Genomic DNA, 26,923 nt, shown 5'->3' on the forward strand with positions numbered 1-26,923 from the left:
TACACAAAACAATCTTTGGAAGCAAATTATACTATTTTGCTTGAATTATCTGTTTGATTTTTTAAAAAAAATTGATAATAATCTTAATAAACATATTTTCTTCAAAATATATCATAGTTCCCCGGATTTTTCTACTGGGTCCACCTGCTTCAGGGAAGCTTACTGTTGTAAGTGCTTTCTAATTTTACATTATTTACTGTAGAAAAATATTTTGTAACTAAGGGTGAATAAATTTTTTAAAATAAAAGTTAACTTCAGGAGGAGCAATGTTAGCAATTAATATCCGTATTTCTTAATATTTATATATAAGCATTCCTATTCCAAAATTATAGCTTCACTGCCTAAAATGATTTGGGATGGAAGTGCTTTGTTTTGTTCGTTCTTATGAATTTGTCAAACTTCTATAGATAATGTTAATCAGCCTGTTCAGATGAGTTACAACACATATTGATCTCAAAAGGAATCAAGGGCTACGGGGAGAGTGCAGGGAAGTGGTGTTGAAATGCCCATCAGCCATGATTTAAATGGCGGAGTGGACTTGATGGGCCGAATGGCCTTACTTCCACTCCTATGTCTTATGGTCTTATGGCCTTATATCCAGAACATGTCTTGAGTCCAGGTCTTCTGACTCAGAGGTAGCGACACTCTTACTACAGCACAACCACTCCCTGCCTTAAACAGCATGTTTTTACATTCACTGGAACCAATTATTGATTTGATAGGAATATGTTTAAGGGAGAGGGATAGATAAGAGGATTCAAACTTGCGTGGGGAGATCCCCAATGAATTTTAAATCCATCACTATAACTGTGATGATCAGCCAAATGACCATTTTTGTTTACATCAGCATGTTAGAGCATAACTCTGGGGCAGATGGGACTTGAACCTGGGCCTTTTTAAGGTCAAAGATAAGGACACTACCATGGTGCCAAAAGAGCCCTAAATCAAACATTTTGCCTGCAACAGTTTCCTTTAAGACATAATGGGAACTGCAGATGCTGGAGAATCCAAGATAACAAAGTGTGGAGCTGGAGTCTAAGCTTTCGTCAGCTTTCGTGCTCCTAAAATGCTGCTTGGCCTGCTGTGTTCATCCAGCTCCACATTTTGTTATCACAGTTTCCTTTAACTTGAGTTTGATTGGAGTACAGGTTTTAATAGGTGTTTTCATTGTGTCAGTTATGCAAGATTATCTAAATAGTGATTTTAGTTAATGGATGTCAAATAATTAGTCAACTAATTACTTGATCCTCCTAGAAGTTATTTTGGTCATTGTTCACTATAGGAGATCATTACCAACCATTTTCATTTGGATTCACTATCTCCAACTTCATTCTTCTTCTTCTCCTCATATCTGTTCATTTCTCTAATGACACATATAGCCTCTCACCTCTTCTACCTCCCAGCCAAAGCACATATAGACATGAGATTCAAGAGGTAAAAGGACGAGAAGAAAGAAATATGATAACTAGCGGTAGAGAAAAGTTTTAGGGAAACTAATGGGGCTAATGACCAATAAATCCTCTGGAACAGTTGGGTTGCATCATCTTATATTAAAGGGAATAGCTAAAGAGATTGTGGTAGTACTGATGATAATCTGCCAGGAATCTTTAGATTCTAGAAGAGTCCCAAAGAATTACAAAACTGCCAATGTTACAACTTTATTTGAAAAGAGAAGGAAACAAAAACATGTAACTGTAGGCTAGTTAGTTTAACGTGTGTTATTGGGAAAATATCAAAGTCCATTATGAAGGATGTAATAGCAAAACATTTAGAAATAAATAACACATTGAGCAGAGTCAGCATAGCTTCATGAAAAGCAAATCTAGCATTATTTGAGGAGGTAATAAAATGATATTTAAAGGGGAAGAAATGGATGTAATGTATTTAGAATTTCAGAATGCATTTGATAAGATGTCACACATTAGGCTACTTAGTAAGAAAAGAGACCATGGTGCTTGAAGTAGTGTATTAACATGGAAAGGGGATTGGCTTAAAAATAGGGGAGAGGGTGCATTTTCAGGATGACAACATGTAACCAATGGTGTATCAAAGGGATCAATGATAGGTCTGCAATTATATACAATATATATTAATCACTTTAGGTGAAGAAAGTGAATCTGCTATTGTCAGGTGTGTGGATCACTCAAAAATAGGTAGGAAAACAAGTAGGTGGGGATGATACAAAGAATCTGCACTGGGATAAGTTATGGACAAGTTAAGTGAGTGGTCAGAAACTTGGCTGATGGAATATAATGTAGGGAAATATGAAGTTATCCACTTTGTCAGAAGACTTGAGGAGCTGAATATTATTTAAGATATGGTAGGTAAGTTTGCAGCTGACACCAAAATTGGAAGCATAATGGACAGTGAAGACGGTTACCTCAGTGTACACTGGGACCTTGATCAGGTGGGCCAGTGTGCCAAGGAGTGACAGATGAAGTTTAATTTAGGTAAGTGTGAGGTGCTGTATTTTGGAAAGGCAAATCAGGGCAGGATTTATACACTTAATAATAAGGTCCTGGGGAGTATTGCTGAACAAAGAGATGTTGGTGTGTAGGATCATAGTTCCTTGTAAGTGGAGTCCTAGGTAGACAGGATAGTAAAGAAAAGATAGTGTTTGGTATTCTTGTGTTTATTGGTCAGTGCATTGAGTATAGGAGTTGGGATGTCATGTTGTGGCTGTATGGGATACTGCTTAGACCATTTTTGGAATACTGCATGCATTCTGGTCTTCCTGCTATAGGAAGGATGTTGTGAAACTTGAAAAGGTTCAGAAAAGACTTACAAGGATGTTGCCTCGGTTGGGGAGCTGTCGGGAGATGCTGGACAGACCAGGGCTATTTTCCCTGGAGCTTTGAGGGCTGAGAGGTGACCTTATAGAGGCTTATGAAATGATGAGGAGCATGGATAGTGTGTATAACCAAGATCTTTTCCCTGGGGTGAGGGAGTGCAAAACTAGAGGGCATAGGTTTAACGTGAGAGGGGAAAGATTCAAAAGGAACCTAAGGGGCACCTTTTTCATGCAATGGGTGGTGTGTGTTTGGAATGATTTTCCAGAGGCAGTGGTGGAGGCTGGTACAATCACAACATTTAAAAGGCATCTCAATGGGTAAATGAATAGAAATTGTTTAGAGGGCCAAATGCTGACAAATGGTATGAGATTAATTTAGGATATCTAGTCGGCATGCATGAGTTGAACCGAAACGTCTGTTTCCGTGCTGTACAGCTCTGTGACTGTAAGTCCAGAAAGACTGCTGAAAGCTGAGGAACAATGGAATTTAGAAGTCCTCATTCATGAATCATAAAAAGCTAGTGTTAAACTTCATGTAATTGGGAAGGCTAATTGAATGGTAGTCTTTATTTCAAAGGCAATGGAGTATAAAAATAGGGAGGTTTTGCTAAAACTATACAAGGCACTACGCTGACCACAGCTGGACTACCATGAACAGTTTTGGGCCCCTTACTAAGGAAAGATATATAGTGACATCGGAGGCAGTCCAAAGAAGGTTCATTAGACTGATAACCAGGTATTGAAGTACTGCGCTTTGAGGCGATGTTGACTAGTTTGGGCCTATATTCATTGGAGTTTAGGAGAATGAGAGATGACCTTATTAAAGTATATAAGATTCTTAGGGGACTTGACAGGGTAGATGCAGAAAGATTGTTTCCCCTTGTGGGAGAGTCTGAGACGAGAGGTCATTATCTCAGAATGAGGGATCAGACATTTGGGACAGAAGAAGAATTACTTCTCAGAAAATAGTGTGGAATTCTTCATTATAGAAAGATGTTGAAGCTTTTTATTAAGTATATTTGAGGCTGAAGTGGGCAGATTTTTAATAAGGAAAGGAATCCAGGATTGGGGGCCATAGGCAGGAAAATGGGATTGAGGGTTATCAGATTAGCCATGATCTCATTGAATGGTGGATTAGACTTGATGAGGGCTGAATAGCCTATTTTTGTCCCTACGTCTTATGGTCTTATAATCAACCTTGGAAGTTTCTCAGTGGCAGTCTTTGCCATCCTGTTGAGGTGTCTGCCTGGGTTTTAATTCTCCCATGTCTTTTCACACCTCTTACTCCTGTGGTGGTGAGGTGGTTATCTTCCCTGAATTTCATGTGGCCTTTATCCCCTTGTGCATCTCTGCTTGATTACCCTTGCCAATCCCCACTTTAGAATCCTCAAACACTATTATGTCCACTCATAATATCTGTGTTCTTTTCTCAATTAATTCACATCTCATCTGATCAGTTCTATCTCTGCACTAAACAACTCCAGATTGTTGGTGACTTCAGCCTCCTTTAGCGTGACGTTTCCCAATTACCACAGAATGTCATGTCCTACACGCATCACTGTATTGATTCCCTGTCCACATGTGTGAGCACCTTTCAATTGGTCCAATGCCACTCCACTTTCTAGTCTAAGAAAAGTAAGCCAAACCTCCCTACCAGCACATTTTTAAACTTCTTTTAAGCTTCCTAGTTAACTAGATATTGATGCTTTTGATAGTCTACATCTTAACTGCCTCATATCCACCTGCAATAACCACACCCTCATTAGACCTTGGTCAGTTTACACACACAGTATTGCATATGGTATGTAGAGTCTTCAGTCAATAGGTTGTAAATTTGCACAAATTTGGAGGATGACTTGCATGGTCATTCATTGGCAGACTATTTATTGGATAGATATTTGGTAGATACAGTTCCATGCAGAAAGATGTGAATTAGTTCATTTTGGGGAAAAGAATGTTTGAAAGGCAGTTTTTTTAAACACGTTGATTTAATTTCAAGCTTGGAAGGGAAGAGAAACATAAAAACGAGTAGAGAGAGATAATAGGAACTGCAGATGCTGGAGAATCCGAGATAACAAGGTGTGGAGCTAGATGAACACAGCAGGCCAAGCAGCATCTTAGGAGCAGGAAAGCTGACATTTCGGACCTAGACCCTTCATCAGTCATTTCTGATGAAGGGTCCAGGCCCGAAATGTCAACTTTTCTGCTCCTAAGATGCTGCTTGGCCTGCTGTGTTCATCTAGCTCTACACCTTGTTATCTCTATAAAAACGGGTAGCTTTTTTTTATGAATACCTTTTTAAAATTATGTTTATTTATCTTTTTTTAAAAAGAATGAAAATACTGTTTCTAATACTGGTTGATTGGTTAACTGTAAACTTTACTGAAGGTCAAGAGTAGCCTAATGGGGCAATAATTGGCCAAGTTGGATTTGTCCTGCATCTTGTGTATAGGACATACCTGAACTATTTCCCAATTGTGTAAATGCCAGTGTTTAACTGTATTGGAAGAGCTTGGCCAGGGGAGTAGCAAGTTCTGGAGCACAAGTCTTTAGTACCATTGATGGAATATTGTCAGGGCCCATTGCCTTTGCAGTATTCAATACCTCCCAACTGTTCCTTGATATCATGTGGAGTGATTCAAGTTGGATGAAGACCAGTATCTGTAATGCTGGGAACAACTGGTGGAGGCTGAGATGGATTGTAGCAAATGCCTTGGCCTTATCTTTTGAACCATGCATTGGGCTCTTTCATTATTGAGGATGGAGATATTTGTGGAGACTGCTCCTCGAGTAAGTTGTTTACTTGTCCACCACCATTCATGACTTGTTGTGGCAGGACTGTAGATCTTAGATCCATTGGTTGTGGAATCGCTTCACTCTGCCTGTCACTTGCTGCTTATGTTCTTTGGCATGCAAGTAGTCCTGTTTGGTAGGTTCACCACACTGTCACCTCATTTTAAGGTATGACTGATGCTGCTCCTGGCATGTCCTTCTGCATCCTCCATTGAAGCAAAGTTGATCCAATGGCTTGATGACACTGATTGAATGGTTTATATGCCAAAGCATGATGTTGCCATTATCAAGGTTGTGCCAGGTGGTTTGGTTTCATTTCTTTGTGGAGACTTCACAGCAATTGATACAACTGGGGAGGCAGTGGCCTAGTGGTATTATCACTGGATTGTTACTCCAGAGACCCAGATGATGTTCTGGGGAACTAGGCTTGAATCCTGCTATGGTCATTGGTGGAATTTAAAATCAATAAAACTTTAGAATTAAGAGTCTAACGATGACCGTACATCCATTGTCAATTGCCAGGAAAAACCCATCTGGTTCACTAATATCCTTTAGGGAAGGAAACTGCCATCCTTACGTGGTCTGGCCTACATGTGGCTTCAGACCCACTGCAATATAGTTGACTCATAACTAACTGTAGGGCATCACTGGTTAGGCCAGCATTTATTGGTGATGGGTTTGTATAACAGTTTTCTTTCTGCCTCAGTAGAGGGTTTAAAGACCAAGAAAAATAGAGCTGGAGTTATGTTTTGCTTTACATCCAAGGGTCATGTTTATAAAAACAAATTTTGGACTTTTTCTGTGTAATTGATGTTTTGTATTACACCTATTTAGAACATCTCTGTTGCATAGTAACTCCTAAAACCGTAAATATTTAAACTTAAACAATCAACTGTTATTATTATCCATGTGTGAGATTTTGAACTTTCCTTTCACCAGGCTAAATTGCTGTGTGACAAGATCAATACGAATGTTCTTACTTTGGACAATATGTTAGCAAGTGAAAAATCCGATGTTGCTAAAAAAATTCACAGATTAAACAATGGAAGTAAGGTACAGTTTTACTGCTTAAGATGCTGTTTTGTGATAAATTGCCTGTAGCCATTTTAAGTATACATGGACCATGTTTTCAAATGATAGTCCTTGGAAATTGGTGACAGCAATAGAGAAGCCACCCACATGTTTTCTTGCACATGCTGAAAAAGTTTAAGTAAAATGGATTTTCTAGTTTAAATGACCAAAGGGAAATATATTCTGTTAAGTGTTTCTGCTCATTTTTTCCTAAACGTCTTGACTAGACACAAGGTTTTATTAGTACTCACATCTTCTGACTACCATCAGTGGCTGCTTTTAATGCATGGTCAGAAAAGGTGAGTTGTTTGACCTTCAGGATTGTCACAAGTGAACAAAAATCCTGACTTGATGGGCTATAGATGCATTTGTTTTGTTTAGGTGTTAGTTGAATTCTGCCTTGTATCCTTCAGCTTCTCCTTCCCTTCCTCAGGAATGCTATTTACAGTTGTAATGCCCTGAGCAGTTCATGGGTTATGCATGAACTTTCATTTGGCATCACAATGTTCAAAGTGGAAACAGGAACCCAGATTATTCTCTTGGCCAAACTGATTGTTCCTCCTGTAGTTTGTGGATATGTTGTGAAGTTGATGTTCTAGCTGTTTTATTCGTACATTATACCCAATGAGTCCTGGTTCAATTGAGGGAGTTTAGTCTTATTTCATTTTTAAAATAAATACTGCCCATTTAAATTAATTTTAAGAATTACTCCGATGTGGAAGTGGGTAAAAATGAGTGGAGTTACTCAATGCTAATTAAAGGAATGAAACTTTGCTCAAGGGAGATAATAGTTCTGGAAAAAATGATTATAATGCAGCTGCTTAAAGAGCAACCGGAGCGTTAATTATATTTTTAATGCACTAGCTCTTGACTTGAAAAAATGTAATTGTGAGTCAGGCTGTAATGATACCCTTTCCTGGGCTTCAAAGTTTGGATGGCCAGTTCTTTTCGAACATGAATTTTGACCATGGAGAGAAAAGGGCCCGTTCAGAACAGGAGTTAAATCAGGGTTGATGTTGAGAAAGAATACTTTCATTAAATAATGATTTAAAAGAGGAAGAGCTAATTTACAAGTCCTTCAAAGTTGATTACTTCAACAAGAACTTGCATTACATTGCAAAGAAAACATCCCAAGGGAACTTGCTTCACAAAGACATAAACAAAAATATTAACATGTAAATATACTGGGCAGATAATTAGACTGTTTGTGGATGTACTCATGCATTGGCATGATGGACATCCCTATGGCTAACTAACACTTCAGATTTAAATTTAACTATTTTATAATTCCAGATATATAGCGCAGTAATAATTTATTCAAAAATTAAAACATAATATTCACTCTAGGGTACTGTAAATGTCATGCTCAGAGTTGCCCTTTCTATCCATATGTTTCCATACAGACATACATGTATAACCATTAGATTGTTCTGTGTGACCATTGACCTTTTAATGAAGCCCTTTTGAACGAGTTGTATGCACAAGTTTGGGAAGATTGCAGGTGAACAGCAGTTTCTGCAAGAAATAAGTCTTGTATTTTTCCTAGACATGTTTAAACCATCAGCGATTATGATCTGTGCATGTCGGTTTTTCACACATATATGTAAGTCGACAGATGAAATGGTTAGTGTCACTGATTGCACTAAAATACCAAGATAATAAAGTGTGAAGCTGCATGAACACAGCAGGCCAAGCAGCATCTCAGGAGCACAAAAGCTGATGTTTCGGGCCTAGACCCTTCATCAGAGAGGGGGATGGGGTGAGGGTTCTGGAATAAATAGGGAGAGAGGGGGAGGCGGACTGGAGATGCAGAGAAAAGAAGATAGGTGGAGAGGAGAGTATAGGTGGGGAGGTAGGGAGGGGATAGGTCAGTCCAGGGAAGACGGACAGGTCAAGGAGGTGGGACGAGGTTAGTCGGTAGAAAGTAGAGGTGCGGCTTGGGGTGGGAGGAAGGGATGGGTGAGAGGAAGAACAGGTTAGGGAGGCAGAGACAGGCTGAGTTGGTTTTGGGATGCAGTGTGGGGAGGGGAAGAGCTGGGCTGGTTGTGTGGTGCAGTGGCGGGAGGGGATGAACTGGGCTGGTTTTGGGATGCGGTGGGGGAAGGGGAGATTTTGAAGCTGGTGAAGTCCACATTGATACCATTGGGCTGCAGGATTCCCAAGCGGAACATGAGTTGCTGTTCCTGCAAGTTTCGGGTGGCATCATTGTGGCACTGCAGGAGGCCCATGATGGACATGTCATCTAAAGAATAGGAGGGGGAGTGGAAATGGTTCGCCACTGGAGGTGCAGTTGTTTATTGCGAAGCGAGCGGAGGCGTTCTGCAAAGCGGTCCCCAAGCCTCCGCTTGGTTTCCCCAATGTAGAGGAAGCCACACCGGGTACAATGGATACAGTGTACCACATTGGCAATTGTGCAGGTGAACCTCTGCTTAATATGGAAAGTCATCTTGGGGCCTGGGATAGGGGTGAGGGAGGTGGTGTGGGGGCAAGTGTAGCATTTCCTGCGGTTGCAGGGGAAGGTGCCGGGTGTGGTGGGGTTGGAGGGCAGTGTGGAGCGAACAAGGGAGTCACGGAGAGAGTGGTCTCTCCGGAAAGCAGACAGGGGAGGGGATGGAAAAATGTCTTGGGCGGAAGTGTCGGAGGATGATGCGTTGTATCCGGAGGTTGGTGGGGTGGTGTGTGAGAACGAAGGGGATCCTCTTTGGGCTTTTGTGGCGGGGGCAGGGTGTGAGGGATGTGTTGCGGGAAATGCGGGAGACACGGTCAAGGGCATTCTCGACTTCCTCGGTGGGGCGGGGGGATGTTGGGGTCCTTGAAGAACTTGGACATCTGTGATGTGCGGGAGTGGAATGCCTCATCGTGGGAGCAGATGTGGCGGATGCGGAGGAATTGGGAATAGGGGATGGAATTTTTGCAGGAGGGTGGGTAGGAGGTGTATTCTAGGTATCTCCATCTCCAGCACATCCTTCACCTTCCTGGACCTCTCAGTCTCCATCTCAGGCAACCAGCTTGTAACTGATGTCCATTTCAAGCCCACCGACTCCCACAGCTGCCTAGAAAGCACCTCCTCCCACACACCCTCCTGCAAAAATTCCATCCCCTATTCCCAATTCCTCCGCCTCTGCCGCATCTGCTCCCACGATGAGGCATTCTACTCCCGCACATCCCAGATGTCCAAGTTCTTCAAGGACCCCAACTTCCCCCCCGAGGTGGTCGAGAATGCCCTTGACCGCGTTTCCCGCAACACATCCCACACACGCCGCCCCCGCCACAACGGCCCAAAGAGGATCCCCCTCGTTCTCTCACACCACCCCACCAACCTCTGGATACAACGCATCATCCTCCGACACTTCCACCATCTACAATCCGACCCCACCACCCAAGACATTTTTCCATCCCCATCCTTGTCTGCTTTCCGGAGAGACCACTCTCTCCGTGATTCTCTTGTTCACTCCACACTGCCCTCCAACCCCACCACACCCGGCACCTTCCCCTGCAACCGCAGGAAATGCTACACTTGCCCCCACACCACCTCCCTCACCCCTATCCCAGGCCCCAAGATGACTTTCCATATTAAGCAGAGGTTCACCTGCACAATTGCCAATGTGGTACACTGTATCCATTGTACCCGGTGTGTCTTCCTCTACATTGGGGAAACCAAGCGGAGGCTTGGGGACCGCTTTGCAGAACGCCTCCGCTCGCTTCGCAATAAACAACTGCACCTCCCAGTCGCGAACCATTTCCACTCCCCCTCCTATTCTTTAGATGATATGTCCATCATGGGCCTCCTGCAGTGCCACAATGATGCCACCCGAAACTTGCAGGAACAGCAACTCATATTCCGCTTGGGAACCCTGTAGCCCAATGGTATCAATGCGGACTTCACCAGCTTCAAAATCTCCCCTTCCCCCACCGCATCCCAAAACCAGCCCAGTTCATCCCCTCCCGCCACTGCACCACACAACCAGCCCAGCTCTTCCCCTCCCCCCACTGTATCCCAAATCCAGCCCAGCCTGTCTCTGCCTCCCTAACCTGTTCTTCCTCTCACCCATCCCTTCCTCCCACCCCAAGCCGCACCTCTATTTCCTACCGACTAACCTCGTCCCACCTCCTTGACCTGTCCGTCTTCCCTGGACTGACCTATCCCCTCCCTACCTCCCCACCTATACTCTCCTCTCCACCTATCTTCTTTTCTCTGCATCTTCAGTCCGCCTCCCCCTCTCTCCCTATTTATTCCAGAACCCTCACCCCATCCCCCTCTCTGATGAAGGGTCTAGGCCCGAAACATCAGCTTTTGTGCTCCTGAGATGCTGCTTGGCCTGCTGTGTTCATGCAGCTTCACACTTTATTATCTTGGATTCTCCAGCATCTGCAGTTCCTATTAGCACTAAAATACCAACAGTCTTGATCTATGAAAGACAAATGATCTGTTTTCAGTGAGACCAGTAAAATTTGTTCTTTTCTGTTCACAGTGGAAAACTAAGGGCTGAATTCTACTTTTTTTTATTTGTGTTAACTTTGTCAAGTTTCATGGAGGTTGTCTCTGTCTGAGAGCTTATGCGTTTTCTCATGCGAATATCCCAAACTGGCCCCATTAACGAGCTACTGCATCTCTGTGGTGACACTCTTGTCTGATGCTAGCCCAACTCTAACACTTACTATACCCAGACCAGACCACTGCTGGGATATCCGGAATGGACCAGCATCCCTGGCACTGGTGCCATCTTTAAAAGGCTGTTATGCACCAGGACAAGCAATATCAGTCTGAAATACCCTGCACAGTTTGTGGACAGGATTATATAGAGGAAGATTCTCCTGTTCTTGTAGGGTCAGCCAATGAGGCCATGACCCCCGATCCTGTGAGCGTGGTCTAACATTGTAAGCCCATTGCCATTCTGCCTCAGCTGACTGAAGTGATACACAATAGTGTAGGAAGGAAGTAAGTCACCTTCGTTGCTCCACCAGTATAAATGCCACCATCTTCTCTCTGTTGCCTCACATTAATTTTATATGTATGACTGTACCTACCTCTACCAAGATTCATGTTCTACCACACTTGCTATTGAAAGCAGTATTTTTCCTCACTCTCTCAATCAACCCAAGTCTCTCTCACCACTAATTCTGTGCTGCCTATTCACTTGTTTGGGATAACACACTATTTTTACCCCATCTGCAGCAGCACTAATAGTTGTGCCACACACTATCATCTTGCTTTCTCTTGATGAAAACAACCCACAACAAAGCAGGAGGTACAGGACATTTAGGCTGTTTGACATTTGGCTCTTCATCTCTTAGAGTGTAAGAAACTTGACCACCTGAAATGGCCAATGGACTGTGTTCAAGCCCCAGGACTGGGATCAGAGACTGCTTTTCACTTACTGTGCCAGGATGCACTGACTTAACTGATCTCCTTTGACTTATCTGAGGACTGCTGACAACCATGACAGTTGAGATTACAAGGTGTAGAGCTGGATGAACACAGCAGGCCAAGCAGCATCAGAGGAACAAGAAGGCTGACATTTTGGGCCCTAGACCCTCCTTCAGAAAAATCAACTTCCTGGTTTTGTGCCTCCACTTAATAACAACGTCGTACAGAAATCTGCTTGATTTTTGTTTATATGTGGATCCACCATTGACGGTTCCACGTACTCGTGAGGCTAACCTCAGTCATGATCTATTTTTCACCCTGTTGACAGGTCCTGATGGATCATGCAGTATTTCTAGGTCTGTCAGGGTGGATAGGGAATTCCAATTCTTCGACAGTTTCACGTTATCCACATTCCCTGCAGGTAATCAGAATTAGCTGTATTGTGAGCCTGATAGCTCTGGCTGAGGGGTCAAAGTGCAAAAGGCAAAATGCTCTGAGCACCAAGGTCGGCTCACATTCAGTGAATGCAGTCCCTGTGCATAAAGTGTCCTTGCAGTAGCCTTGCACTGATAGTTGCTAGTGCATCCTGTCATGCAACTTTAAAGTGCATAAATGTACTGTAAGTAGATTGGAAATGAGCTATGATAATGTGAAGAGGCTGGCCTATGTCCATTGCCGAGACTCATGAAGTTGGGATCTGTGTGGTTGTTGCCAATAGGTGTGCCCTGAAGTGCCGGTGCTGGGTCTCCAGACAGAGGTCCTTAGGCACATGAAGTGAGCTGGAGATACCACTCAGACTTCCATCTTGAAAATTCTGTTCATTTTAGTTTCCTTGTGTGGGTGTTAGAGTAGGAGACTACATATTAATGAAGTGAGAAGTGGAGTTAATTAGGCTGGCATCAAGCAATAATTCCGCTAACAGGCATCTCAATACTGCCTAAAAATAATCTCATTTCAATGTTTGGAACTCTGTTTAAATATGAAACTAGTTGCTCCCGACATTGAGGTAGCACTGTGCAACTTCTCACGCGATTCTCCCAGATTTCTCACCATAGTCAATATTGTCAAGATCCTGAAACAGCCCTAACATTCTAAAAATAAAAATAGTAATTTCCTGGCTCCCTTAAACTCTTAAAATAGTCAACTAACTTCTTCCAGTATTACAAGTAGTGAAAATAAAAGACAATTTTCTAAGGCAGTAATTTGAGTTATTTAAAGATTATACATGAGCTTTGTTCAATTTTAACTTTTGCATGAATGAATACATTAACACTTTCTCTTTGTTCTAGTTGTGAAGGATCTGCATTACGATATTAACACAATGTAGCGACATTTAAAGTTAGGAATTAAAATTGCTTTACATTTAAATTAGAGAAAGAAATTTAACCAATCGGACACAAGTTCTACTCAATTTGCAACGTTTTTTATCCTTTATATGATTAAGTAATTTCATTTGAAATATTTAGATTTCATGGAAAGGTCATTATAATTGAGAGCAAATAATACTGTTGGAGGTTTGTGGGGGAGGGGCATTCAAGGTAATGATCCAGGAATCAATCAGTACTTCTTTAGAGATAATGGGAACTGCAGATGCTGGAGATTCCAAGATAACAAAATGTGAGGCTGGATGAACACAGCAGGCCAAGCAGCATCTCAGGAGCACAAAAGCTGACGTTTCGGGCCTAGACCCTTCATCAGAGAGGGGGATGGGGGGAGGGAACTAGAATAAATAGGGAGAGAGGGGGAGGCGGACCGAAGATGGAGAGTAAAGAAGATAGGTGGAGAGGGTGTAGGTGGGGAGGTAGGGAGGGGATAGGTCAGTCCAGGGAAGACGGACAGGTCGAGGAGGTGGGATGAGGTTAGTAGGTAGCTGGGGGTGCGGCTTGGGGTGGGAGGAAGGGATGGGTGAGAGGAAGAACCGGTTAGGGAGGCAGAGACAGGTTGGACTGGTTTTGGGATGCAGTGGGTGGGGGGGAAGAGCTGGGCTGGTTGTGTGGTGCAGTGGCGGGAGGGCATGAACTGGGCTGGTTTAGGGATGCAGTAGGGGAAGGGGAGATTTTGAAACTGGTGAAGTGACTCTCACACACCACCCTACCAACCTCCGGATACAACGCATTATCCTCCGACACTTCCGCCATTTACAATCCGACCCCACCACCCAAGACATTTTTCCATCCCCTCCCCTGTCTGCTTTCCGGAGAGACCACTCTCTCCGTGACTCCCTTGTTCGCTCCACACTGCCCTCCAACCCCACCACACCCGGCACCTTCCCCTGCAACCGCAGGAAATGCTACACTTGTCCCCACACCTCCTCCCTCACCCCCATCCCAGGCCCCAAGATGACATTCCACATTAAGCAGAGGTTCACCTGCACATCTGCCAATGTGGTATACTGCATCCACTGTACCCGGTGCGGCTTCCTCTACATTGGGGAAACCAAGCGGAGGCTTGGGGACCGCTTTGCAGAACACCTCCGCTCAATTCGCAACAAACAACTGCACCTCCCAGTCGCAAACCATTTCCACTCCCCCTCCCATTCTCTAGATGACATGTCCATCATGGGCCTCCTGCAGTGCCACAATGATGCCACCCGAAGGTTGCAGGAACAGCAACTCCTATTCCGCCTGGGAACCCTGCAGCCATATGGTATCAATGTGGACTTCACCAGTTTCAAAATCTCCCCTTCCCCTACTGCATCCCTAAACCAGCCCAGTTCATCCCCTCCCCCCACTGCACCACACAACCAGCCCAGCTCTTCCCCCCCACCCACTGCATCCCAAAACCAGTCCAACCTGTCTCTGCCTCCCGAACCGGTTCTTCCTCTCACCCATCCCTTCCTCCCACCCCAAGCCGCACCCCCAGCTACCTACTAACCTCATCCCACCTCCTTGACCTGTCCGTCTTCCCTGGACTGACCTATCCCCTCCCTACCTCCCCACCTACACCCTCTCCACCTATCTTCTTTACTCTCCATCTTCGGTCCGCCTCCCCCTCTCTCCCTATTTATTCCAGTTCCCTCCCCCCATCCCCCTCTCTGATGAAGGGTCTAGGCCCGAAACGTCAGCTTTTGTGCTCCTGAGATGCTGCTTGGCCTGCTGTGTTCATCCAGCCTCACATTTTGTTATCTCAGTACTTCTTTAGTACAGGTTATAATTAAAATGATTTTTGTTCCAATGCTTATCAGTTGGATTTTACATTTTTTTTGCTAATGTGTTCTATGAATTGGAAACACAATGAAGGTCAGGCAATATAATTTTATAACCCAATTAATTTGACTGACCATTGCTTTTGTTTGTTTATTCATTCATTGCATCTTATGGACATTCTTTTTGAATCTTTTGTGTTGTAAAAGTTGCTATACTTTAGCTCCAGATGGTAGACATAAATCTGAACCAATTTGGGCATATTTACTAATTTGATTTCCTCCAGATTTTCTAAAAGCCCTAAAGCAACTTTAAAAGATTGTCTTGTTTAGCAGGACTACACAAAATGAGTTTGTAACTTTCATAACCTCTGTCAGTGTGACACTTCAAAGGGATGAAACAGAGACTGGTTGTGGAAGCAAGCAGCATGATCCACCACAAGCAGGCAGTGAGTCCATACTCCCACTGCGCTGGACCATGGGTCTCGAGCCAACAGCCCCATGGGACCCAGTAACTGTCAAAAAAAAGTGCCTGCCGATTCTCTTCACTTTTCTCCTTCAGCCTAATCATGTAGGGGCTTTGGAATTCCTTTTGAACTTCGCTCTGAATATTCACCCTCTCATCTCTTTGCAATTCTCTTTTGCTTTGCAGGAAATTCCCAATACACTATGGGCAAAGCTGATCCTAGAACGGCTGTCAAAAATGGACTGCATCAAACGGGTAGGAATCGCTCCTGTAGGAATAGTCAAAGAGCAATTACACAGCATGCACACATACTTGGCATTCAGCGGTGGAATGAGCGGGGGATTGGTTCAGGCAGTGGCTGATTGCTCTGTCGAACAGCAGTGGGGGAGTTTGAAAGTTTATTAAGAGGATAAAGTGCAGGATGAGTGTGTGCATATGCTAATCTGATAGTTGAGCGTTGATCAAAGACTAAACACAGAATCCAACTGATTGCCTGGAGCAGTATTCAGGGCTAGGATGGGCTATGTCATCAAGAAACCAGACAGAACAGTCAAATGAAACCATACAGCTAGTTGGTTAGTAAGGTAGCTGCAGCAAATTTTTATTTAGCATAGAGTAATTTTTAGAATTTGTTTGACATTTTCAATAAAATATGCAACAGCATATGCATTTTAACAGTTACAACAACAATTAGATAAGTTACATTCAGTTATTTTTTAAAACAATTTTCTTAATTCCAACTTGTTAATTTACTGAAAGCCTAAAACAGAATGGTATTTGAGTTGGCCAATATGAGTGGATTTCAGCCTTATGTATACAATAGATTTTGTCTTCAAGTTTACTGGGCTAGTGTATCTATGTGCTACCTAAGACACTCAAAAGTGATGCCTTTTTGTTCCCTATCTCATGTATGATTTTTTTTCTGCACAATATGAACTGGCTGAATAGTTGGACAAATTGTTACAACCAATTTTGAGCAAGTTTCCCATAAAAATGGCAAAAGATTCCTGCACATTTGCAAAGAGTGTACAGGATGTGCATACTGATAACAATACTATGTTCATGGCTTATGTGACATTACTAACCTATTCACCAATATATCGCTGAAAGAAGCCATAGATATTTGCATTGCAGAATTGTATTGTGGCAATGTAGACCTGCCAATCAGTATTCCTTGAACACGAGGAACTCAACAACTCACACAGTTGAGTTCAGTTTTATCGGCAGCATGTATGCCCAAATAGTTGCTGTTGCCATGGGATGCCGTGCTTGGTCCAGCTCTCACAAACATCTTTGGGTTCCATGAAAAGCATGTCCTGGATGGAATGACTTTATATCTAAAGGACTGGAGTATATGTTGGAGAAATTTTACTGCAGTTATTCAAAATCCTGTTTAGACCAGATTCGGAGTACCGTTAGGAAATCTGGGCACTGCATCTTAAGAAAGATATATTGACCTTGAGGGAGTACAATGCAGGTTTACAACTTCAAGGTTAGTTTGAGGAGTGATTTTAAAAAATAGATGTTTTTTGTTGAACTTCGAGACTAGTTGGGTTATCTGATGGAAATCTTCAAGATGTTAACATGAAAAGAAAGGGAGATAAAGATAAACTATTCCCACAGATCGGAAATTCTAGAACTAGGGGACATAGTCTGAGAATTAGTGCCAGACCATTCAGGAGAAATGTTAGGAAGCACTTCAACACACAAAGGAAGGTTGATATTAAGAATTCTCTTCCACAAACACCAGTGAATGTGGGATCAATTATTAATTTTGAATTTGAGATAGACATTTTTTGTTCAACAAAGATACCAAGGGACACAGGCCAATGACAGATATATGGAGGTAGGCCACAGATAGTCAGAATCTCACTGAATGATGGAATAGGCTCAAGGGGCTGAATGGCCTATTCCTGTTTCTGTGTTCCTATAATGACACATAATCTCCTATCCCTTGCATATCTCTGATACGTAGATGATAGTTTTGCAATAATTGAATCCAAAGCAGCATATAAGAATTTCCTTAAATGTCGGAATGGGCACCATCCTGCTCCTAAATTCATCTTTGAAATGGAGAAATGAACTGAGCTCCTTTCAATGTCCATCTCAGTTGAGAAAGCAACCTTGCAGTTCTCTACAACTGCCTACAGCAAGTCTACCGTCAATGGTCAATACGGGATTGCTACAGTACCAGATGTAAAGGCTTGGCCGTGTTGGCAACCTCATAAATATGGCCCAGACTATTTGTTCTCCATGTGGTCTTGATTCTGAAAAAATGCACATTAAAGGCATCCTGTGGGATACTACATTGATTGCATCAATTCTGTCTGTATATTGTGCAAATTCATGAGCGGGCCTAATGTCAGCACGTTTCAGCTGAAAAGACTTCAGTCCATCTCAGGTGAAGGGTATCTCAATGCTTTGACCAACAGGGGAAGTGAGCTCTTTCACATTGCTAGTATTCAGTCAAAACAATAATAATTGTCATCATTAAAAAGGGTGTGGTGAGCAAACCAAAAAGATATTGTGCCTGTAAAGCAACTGAGTTTAATGTAATATGAATTTTCTTGTTATAGACTGTAGAATTCAATGATTGACAGATTGTGTCAAACAGCATATCCCTTCAGTTGTTTCAACAAGAAGGCACTTACCATACCCAACTAGCAGTGTAAAACATTGGTCAACTTGCTAAATAATCCTGAGTGTGTTAAAAGTTATGCTGATAAATAATTTAAAATTGTTAGTTAGGTTTGAAGTTTGACGTGTTTGAAGACAGAAGGAATATGTATACGTTGCGCCTGTTTTCACATACAACAAAACAGGTGATAGCCATTCACTGGTTCGTTTCTCAGGGTAATGCACTGAGCAATTAGATTTAAATTTAGGCACAAGCATGTCATGCAACTACGGTAGGAGGTTGTAAATGCTATACGATTACTGATATCTTGACCTCCCACCCCATTGTCAGTCAGGAGAGGCAACACAGCATACAAGAGCACATTAATGAATACTGAACAAGTTCAAGTTTAGGAAAGTCAGTTCCATGCACTATGTGACCATGGATTGTTTTTGGAAATGGAGGCTGCATGTACTTAAAATCACCTGTGATTACTTCAGCTTCACAGAAGTAACCATATTCAGTCTGCAGTAACCAATGACATGTCCAGCATGCTTGTGACCAGGTTTGATATTCCACACAATTGAATACTGCTTGCATTTCACATGTTGAACGACAAGTCAAGAATCTCATGAGTGAATAGAATAGAATAGTTTCTCATCTTACATTCGTCAAGTCAAGTTGAAAAAAATACCAATGTATGGGTAAAATAATATTAATATAATAGCCCCTTGGATGACCTCACATTGCTCAAAAGAAGAGCCTGCATGCTCAGACAGGAAAGAAAGAATTACTTCACCCACTGCAGATGCAATCACAGCCATTTTCGATTTTCAGTGTACAATTTGCATGTCACATGAGTATGGAAGGCAATGCAGGCATGTTTGGCCTAGTGAGTTGCAGGCTGTAACTGGTATTCGAGCGGCATCCCCAAACTTCCATGTTCTTTCTTCCTGGCACTTCATGACATGCAACTGGGTGCAAGTCGGCAAGATGGCGGCAGAATAGGACACTCCAGCCAGGGCTTGTCTGTTCTGCTGGCTTTTTAACTTCTCTTTTTCTTTCTCTTAATGTTCTTTTTTTTCCCCTTTGACTCCCAACCTTTGATGACCACTTGCAATTTCCAGTGAAGACCAATGATCCCCAGCCTCTGGCTAGCGATGATTCCTGGCCTCCAGCAATGAGTCCCTATCTGGCGCAGTGACCTCCAGGCATGACATGCCATCCTCCCGGCCTGGTGTTGCAGCCTTCTTCTGGAGGGACCTCTTGGCATGGCATAGCAACCTTCCAGCCTCCTGCAGTGGCTTCCTCTCATTGGGGCATCCTAGCATGGTGTGGCGACCACTCCGCCTTGCGCAGCAGCTCCCTACAGTGGTCTACCAGCGTGATGTATCTCTGGTACTGTATGGAGCCAGGACCCAGTGCGGACTGGACACTAAATGCTAGCTTGGTCTACTGTACTGAGCTCTTTTCTGTAATGCTGGACACTTTATTCCTGTATGTCTAAAATCTTGTAACTAAAGGAGCTTTGCTGCCTTAGATAAAATAATTTTATCTAACGCAGTGCTGTAATTGGCAGCATATAAACTTTTCACTATTCTCATTGAGTGTTTGTGACAATAAAGGCTATTCTATTCACTCATGAGATTCTTGTCTTGTCGTTCAACATTTAGTTGAAGACTCAGACATCTTGCTGTCAACATTAAGAATTTAATTGCTGCCAATCTCACCTTGTTTTCCTTACCTTTTCACCACTGTCCACAAGTTCACCAGGGACTGGGAAGATTCTACCCATTGTGTTTACTTGAGGAACAGAATTAGAGACAGTGGTTGCTGATGTGTAACAGTCAATTTGGATTTGAGAATAATCCTGAAGCAATAAGAAGATCTGGCCCTTTAGAGGAAAGGTATTACCATTTAAAATGGACAGCCAGACTTGTCATAAAGGTCATGCAATGTCATCTGCATTCACAGATTTAAGAACATAGAGGCAATTTTGAGATTGTTGAAGGGTGAATCAACATGGGGATTAGATAACATATCTGATCAGGGTCAGGCTATCGAGGAATATGGCAATGTAAGGTAATTGCTCAGTAGGTTGATAAAGGTACTGACAGCAATATAAGGGCATTGGACGAAAGCTGAGGGAACTGAAAATGGAGAAGTCTGACTGAATGCATTGGAGGGTTTTGCTTTTTAACAAAGACCAAGAAAAGAGGATAGTTTGAAGAGATAAATTTGCCATTATAGCTTTGTTGGTCATTGTCTATTATTATTAAATAATGCTTTCCGTGTACTGTAAGCATAATTTATCAATTTTTCTGATACTTCAAAAAACTCAGTAATCATTATTCTGGGAATGAAATTCTTCAAGAAAAGAAAGAAAACTACAAGGAAATAGGGCGAGATAACTACAGATGATATATTTGCCGATATCAAATATACATTGTAGTGACCAATCTTGTGTAAAAATAGACTTCTGTATTTTGACCAAAAGGCGTTACTTTGTCATGTGCCTAGTGTATAAGTTGACCTCTAAATTTTAGCCAAAAAATGCAAATCCTTTGTATGCATCACTTGCTCACTACTGAAGTCAAATTTGCCCCGTTCAAACCTCCTTGTTAGAATCATAGAATAGTACAACGTTAAAGATCCCATGTCTGTGGGCTTCAGCACATGATGTTAAGCCCTTGTATTTTTAATTTTTTGACAGATTTGATAAATTTTGATGAATTTAGTATACCGAAATTAATGTCTGCCGTCATAGTAGTGTAACTCCATTTATACAACTTTTCGGAACAGGTTAGTGGGAACAGTATTGAACCTGGCAATTTTCAATAAGGAGACGATGAAGAGGGTGGACTTCAGCCTCTCCAAAATCTTACTTATGGAGAAGTTACTTCCTACTTTTCTTTTCATTAAACATTTAGTCTTAGAAACTCAATTCTTACATGACTGTGTACAGTGACTGCAATATAGGGGTGGTTGATAAAAAATGCTGTGTTTTGTAGGCATAATTTATCAGCTTTTCTGATTGCATAATCAAAACTCAGTAATCATTATTAGAAATTAGTGCTCTGGTGAGAGCTAGCACTTGCTATTTCTGAATGGTACCAGACCCGCTTGAATATTTCTCCAACTTCTAGTGACTGATGAAAAAGTAGGTTTAGCACCTCTAAGTCAGGAAATACAAACTGGGTAAACAAATAGAATCAAAAAGAAATCACATATTGATTTATAGATCTAAGAGTTAATTTAAAACATGCATTGATTAGATCCACATAAGTAGTATAATAAATAAATAATTAAAATTCTTACATCTCTTAATACATACCTACAAAAATCAATATCACCACTAGCAATGCTTCAAGGGATTTTATGTATTTGGAAATTGAAGAACACCTTTAAAATGTAGAAGAATATTCAATAATGATACAATAGTTTCAGAGCGACTGCATTTAGTTAATATATTGGGAATCTAGTTAACTTAAAGAGATAGCAACATTTCAGAATAATAAATAGTCCAATTTATTTAAATATGGTTTTGACTATCTTACTTTATTAATTATATTTCAAGTCATATATTAATCGCACCAAGATTATTTGCATCAGTGCACTGAAGCAAAATATGTTTTCTACACTTTGCCTTTTATGAAGAACAAATGATTACTATAAAAGCTGAGTTTTCTTTGGCTGAGTAAATTGTGTTTTTCTCCTTGGGGTTTGGAAGACAGGGAGGTGATCTCATTGCCAACTAAAAGATTCTGAAAGAACTTGAGAGAGTACACACTGGCCGAGACCTTAATAAATGGTGGGTGAAATGAAGATCTGGAGGTCCCATCTTCCATTTCCAACGTGCCAGTAACGGAACGAAGCAGAACTGTGCAGCGTTCAAACCTGGCATTATTTCACAATGTCAGTGTTTTATATTTTTTTGTGTAGAAATAAATGATTGTGCTGGGCATAAAAGGTCTTTAGAATTGTCAGTCTTTGAAGTTAATTAAATAGCCTGCCTTTGAAAAATTAAAAATAGCTGCTTGTTTTGTCTCAGTGTTGCAAACAACCTAGCAGTTTCATTAGCTGTTTGGTGACAATACCCAAATATTATCATTATAGCAACATTACTGCTTGATTGCTTTCTACAATCTATTATTCTCGCATTAAGGAGTTGTAAATTCAGTTTTCTTGACACTTCAAAAAAGTTACAGGTCCTTTTTTGTGGGGATTCCTATAGTTCCATAACCTAAAATTTCAGCCTATCATCAACTTTGAGAATCGGGTCCTAGCCACGTGCACACCGTGAAAGCTTGATGCCATAATAGAGTATATCAAACTTTTTGTGCATGATAATTGTTACTCTGATAAAATCATCGCTGCTGTGTATGAGATAAACTCATTGAAGACCCCAACACCACCACTTTTGGTCATAAGATGTGCCTATTCTATTTTAGCTGATACGCGTGTGGGTTATTTTGGTTACTGAAACAAGCAATGGCCAAATTCTTTGTAACTCTTATTGTATACATACCGTTACAAGTGCATGATGTTAAGACTATTGAGCACAAGACCCCTGAGCTATATAGTATTCAACATCTTATTATAATTCTTACATATGATCACTGACATCATTCTGACACCACTGCTCATCCCAATTTACCTAATTGTGAAACTTGACTACATCTTCACCCAGAGATAATGGGAACTGCAGATGCTGGAGAATTCCAAGATAATAAAATGTGAGGCTGGATGAACACAGCAGGCCAAGCAGCATCTCAGGAGCACAAAAGCTGACGTTTCAGACCTAGACCCTTCATCACAGAGCTCTCTGATGAAGGGTCTAGGCCCGAAACGTCAGCTTTTGTGCTCCTGAGATGCTGCTTGGCCTGCTGTGTTCATCCAGCCTCACATTTTATTATCTTACATCTTCACCCAAGTAACTTCTCCAATTTTCAATTAAAACACTTAACAATAGATATTCTAATTAAGACTGGATATGCTTTCACTAACCCCTCCCCCCAAGTAAGTAACAACGTCACATATGGCATAACAAAGTGTGGAGCTGGATGAACACAGCAGGCCACGCAGCATCTGAGGAGCACAAAAAAGGGATGTTGGCCATTGGCTGCTATGTCAGGATGAAAAGAGGTGGGTGTTATTTTATCACTTTCAAGATTCCTTCTAGTGAGGAGAAAATCCATATCATCGCAGATGAGCTGAGGAATGTCACTATTCGATTGCAGTAGCAGAACAGCGTTAGTACTGCAGGCCTTACAAACTGGCCTTGCCTGAGAACTAACTTTGTTTGATTCGGAAGAGTATCAGAGGAATCTTGGCAAGCTGCATCAAAACTAAAGGGTCGGATACCACAAATCTACTTCTAGAAATAATGACATCAGGCCTGGTAATAAATATCAACGCGTTCACCTCCCAGGATATTCTGTTGGCGAGGAATCTTTGAAGAAAGAAGAGGTTTCTCATACCCAAACCCAACTGTACAGGGTTCATAGTACTGTTCAAATCCTTCGGAAAACTGAATAAGTTCCTTACATTATACCATACAATCTCCTTTGCATGGAATACAGTGAGAAATTGTTACAAAATGCCATCCAGTCTTCTAAATAGATGAAAACTCATGTTCTTGGAGAGGCTGAAGAATGCCTCACAGAATTGAATGTCATCATCATCTGGGCATAACACTTCCTCACTGAATGGAATATAGTCAGCCTCATGACTTGGAATGTCTTCCAACTGGGCTTGGAACATATGGTAGCTGCTGTAGAAGACGTAGCAGAAGACATGCCCAACAAGGGTCTGTTCTGATTCTTAAAAACATAACTGGGCTCTTTAATAACTTACCATCGTAGGTAAGTGTTACTTCAAACGACATTTTACCGGAACAGTGTGGGCCCCCCCACACACCCTGAATGTTCAATTTATGTGGTCAAACTTATAGTGTTAAGAAGCTCTAAAATGTCAGGGATCACAGCAACGGCTGCTCCTGACACAAGAAAGAATTTAGTATCAAAATTTTCAACTTTAAATATCATTTATCAGAGATCCTGGTCCATATGTCAAATTCTGTTACAAAGGCAGCAACACTCACTTGACCAAGGAAATATGTTGTGCCATGTCATCTACTTTTTCTTATTCATTTTGCGGAACTCTCCTTTGTGGTGAAGATAATATGCGTGCTTTTGTTTAAGATGACTTCAGATTGCAAAATTGCTGAAAAAGAAATTGCACCTCACTTGAAGCACAGAACACCCTCTGCTGGACACTGTTTTCATCTTTGCTGCATTTTTTGTACTATGGCTTGGTGGCTCAGTGGTTAGCACTGTTGCCTCACATTGCCGGGGACCTGGGTTCAGTTCTACCCTTAGGTAAGTATCTGTGTGGAGTTTGCATGTTCTCCCTCTGTCTGTGTGGGTTTTCTCTGGGTGCTCTGGATTTCTCCATGATCCAAAGATGTGCAGGTTAAGTGGATTGGCCGTGCTAAATTGCTCATAGTGTTCAGGATGTGTAGACTAGGGAGATGGGTCTGGGTGGGATGCTCTGATAGTTTTCCTACCAGAGGAACTGAGCAGAGAACTTGTAATTATAGGTTTTGATAATTATACAAACGGGCCTCTGATGTTGCTGAGACCTCAGTGGTCATGTATTAGATGTTCTATTAAGAAGTTGGACTCTGCTTGGCTTGAAGGCTTCTGTTCCGTGGCCTTAAGAAGATACACAGTATAACTGTTAATGTATGTATGTTTATTGCTGAGAAGAGGTTTGGCCTGTGCTCACAGCTTGTAGCAATACTCAGAAAACCTACACAGGAATACAATCAAACACAGTAAAATAATGAAGACACCAGTCTGATAAAGATGGTGTCTTATTCTCAGAAGAATATGTAAAGCCATGAGTCAAGATTAAGTAAACAGAAGGTAAAGTTGAACAAAAATGGAGGAGCATCGTCGGAAGATTTCACCAACGTCATAGATCAATTGTTTATCCAAAGTAATGTACTGTAATTGAAGATGCATCTAACGCAGCTGTAACATTGTAACCTGCACTCTGTTCTTTTACCCTGCTGCACTTGTTTAATGTAATCGGCCTGTAAAGCATTTTACTGTTCCTTGGTACATGTATAGTGATAAACCAAATCAAGTGGTTCTAAATATCCAGAGTATATTACTGATATTTAAATACTGTCATTTTGTAGCATTAGCTATAATAACCTATATACAAAGTGCTGTGAGGCACTTTTAATTTCAAAATATCTCAATCATTTGTTTCAAGTTCAACTTGAATGAATGCCATTGCATTGTAAACATTGAAATGTTACTAAAAGCACTTGTATACAATCAATTTACTTACACAAGTTTTTAGAAGGATGAGAGGTGATCTAATTGAGAAACTTTAAAAATTGTTAAGGAGCTTTTAAAATTAGATAACAAGGTGTGGAGCTGGATGAACACAGCAGGCCAAGCAGCATCTTAGGAGCAGGAAAGCTGACATTTCGGGCCTTGACCCTTCATCTGAAGGGTCAAGGCCCAAAACGTCAGCTTTCCTGCTCCTAAGATGGTGCTTGGCCTGCTGCATTCATCCAGCTCCACACCTTGTTATATCAGATTCTCCAGTGTCTGCAGTTCCTATTATCTCTTTTTAAAATTAGATGTTGGGAGGATGTTTTCCCTGATTGGGGAGTTTAGAATAGGCTCATGTCATGATGCTGTGGCTTTAAAAGGTTATTTTGTCCTTTTTTTGAAGTGAGCTTGTAAGGCAGAGGTGACAAGTAGTCTACTGTGGCCACTGGAATACAAAGCTTGTGAGGGCTTGGGTTTTTTTTGGCACCCATTGTCAATTGTTGGAAGAATAGAACCAGTCTGAATGGGTGTGGCCAGCTCTCACAGACCAGGATTTGTAGTGCTTTTTTAGTTTTTAAGTTTAGCTTTAAGCAATTGCTGTTGTGGGGCTTGTACAAGTAGAAGTTGTCTTTTCCCTCTCTAGGCTAGAGCTAGAAGCTGGGGTTACACTCTTCTGCCGTACTACCTGTGAGACAAATCTATTTTTCTGAATTTGCCTTTTTACCAAGGGGTGTGTTTATGGGATGTTACTACATTGGAACAGTTAATTAGTAATAGTTGCTACATCTATTATTTTAGGTTTTTCAATAGAGTTAAGTCATTCTGAATTCCTCTTTCCTGGGTTGTGTTTTAACTATGGTGTTTAAATAAATTGTGTTTTGCTCAATGGCGAATAGTTTGACCAGTCTCATTGAAACATGACACTTTACATTTGCCTTTAAAATGAGAACATAGGGTTACAGATTGTTAGTATCTGCACACCAAAGGGCTGCAGATGCTCAATTGTTAAATAAATTCACTGCAGATTGATAGATTGAATTAATAGATTTTTGGATATCCCAAGGTTCATGGTGACGGTGTTGGCTCAAAATCTAGAGTTTCCTTTCTAACTATAATGCAGTGGCTCAAGAAGATGACTCACCACCACTTTCCCAAAGACAATTAGGAATGTTAAAAATTACTGGCCTTGCCAGTAGTGCCTACAGCTTATGAAAGGATTAAAAAAACAAGTGTGGTTAGGGTAGAAGATCGTGTATGACCATACCAAATGGCTGGGTAGGCTCAAAAGGCTGTGCGGCTTACTCATGCTCCTATTTCTTATGT

The 26,923-nt window shown here is 41.6% G+C and overlaps 1 protein-coding gene across 4 annotated transcripts in view; it reads left to right on the top strand.

Annotated features, from left to right (window-relative positions):
- The window catches only part of ak8 (adenylate kinase 8), a 192,329-nt gene that overhangs the window by 19,578 nt on the left and 145,828 nt on the right, over window positions 1-26,923 (top strand). For 2 of the 4 annotated variants that reach the window (XR_007250209.2, XM_048558472.2), the window contains 3 exons: window positions 118-167; window positions 6,524-6,637; window positions 15,818-15,886. Coding sequence is in view for 3 of the 4 variants with exons in the window: in XM_048558472.2 (XP_048414429.1) it covers window positions 118-167; window positions 6,524-6,637; window positions 15,818-15,886 (233 nt within the window). In the remaining variant the exon portion in view is untranslated. Of the gene's footprint in view, window positions 1-117; window positions 168-6,523; window positions 6,638-15,817; window positions 15,887-26,923 lie in introns of those variants that run through there. The other 2 variants (XM_048558475.1, XM_048558473.1) reach the window with 2 other exon arrangements.

This window comes from Stegostoma tigrinum, chromosome 29 (genome assembly GCF_030684315.1).
Source record: "Stegostoma tigrinum isolate sSteTig4 chromosome 29, sSteTig4.hap1, whole genome shotgun sequence".
NCBI classification, from domain to species: Eukaryota; Metazoa; Chordata; class Chondrichthyes; order Orectolobiformes; family Stegostomatidae; genus Stegostoma; species Stegostoma tigrinum.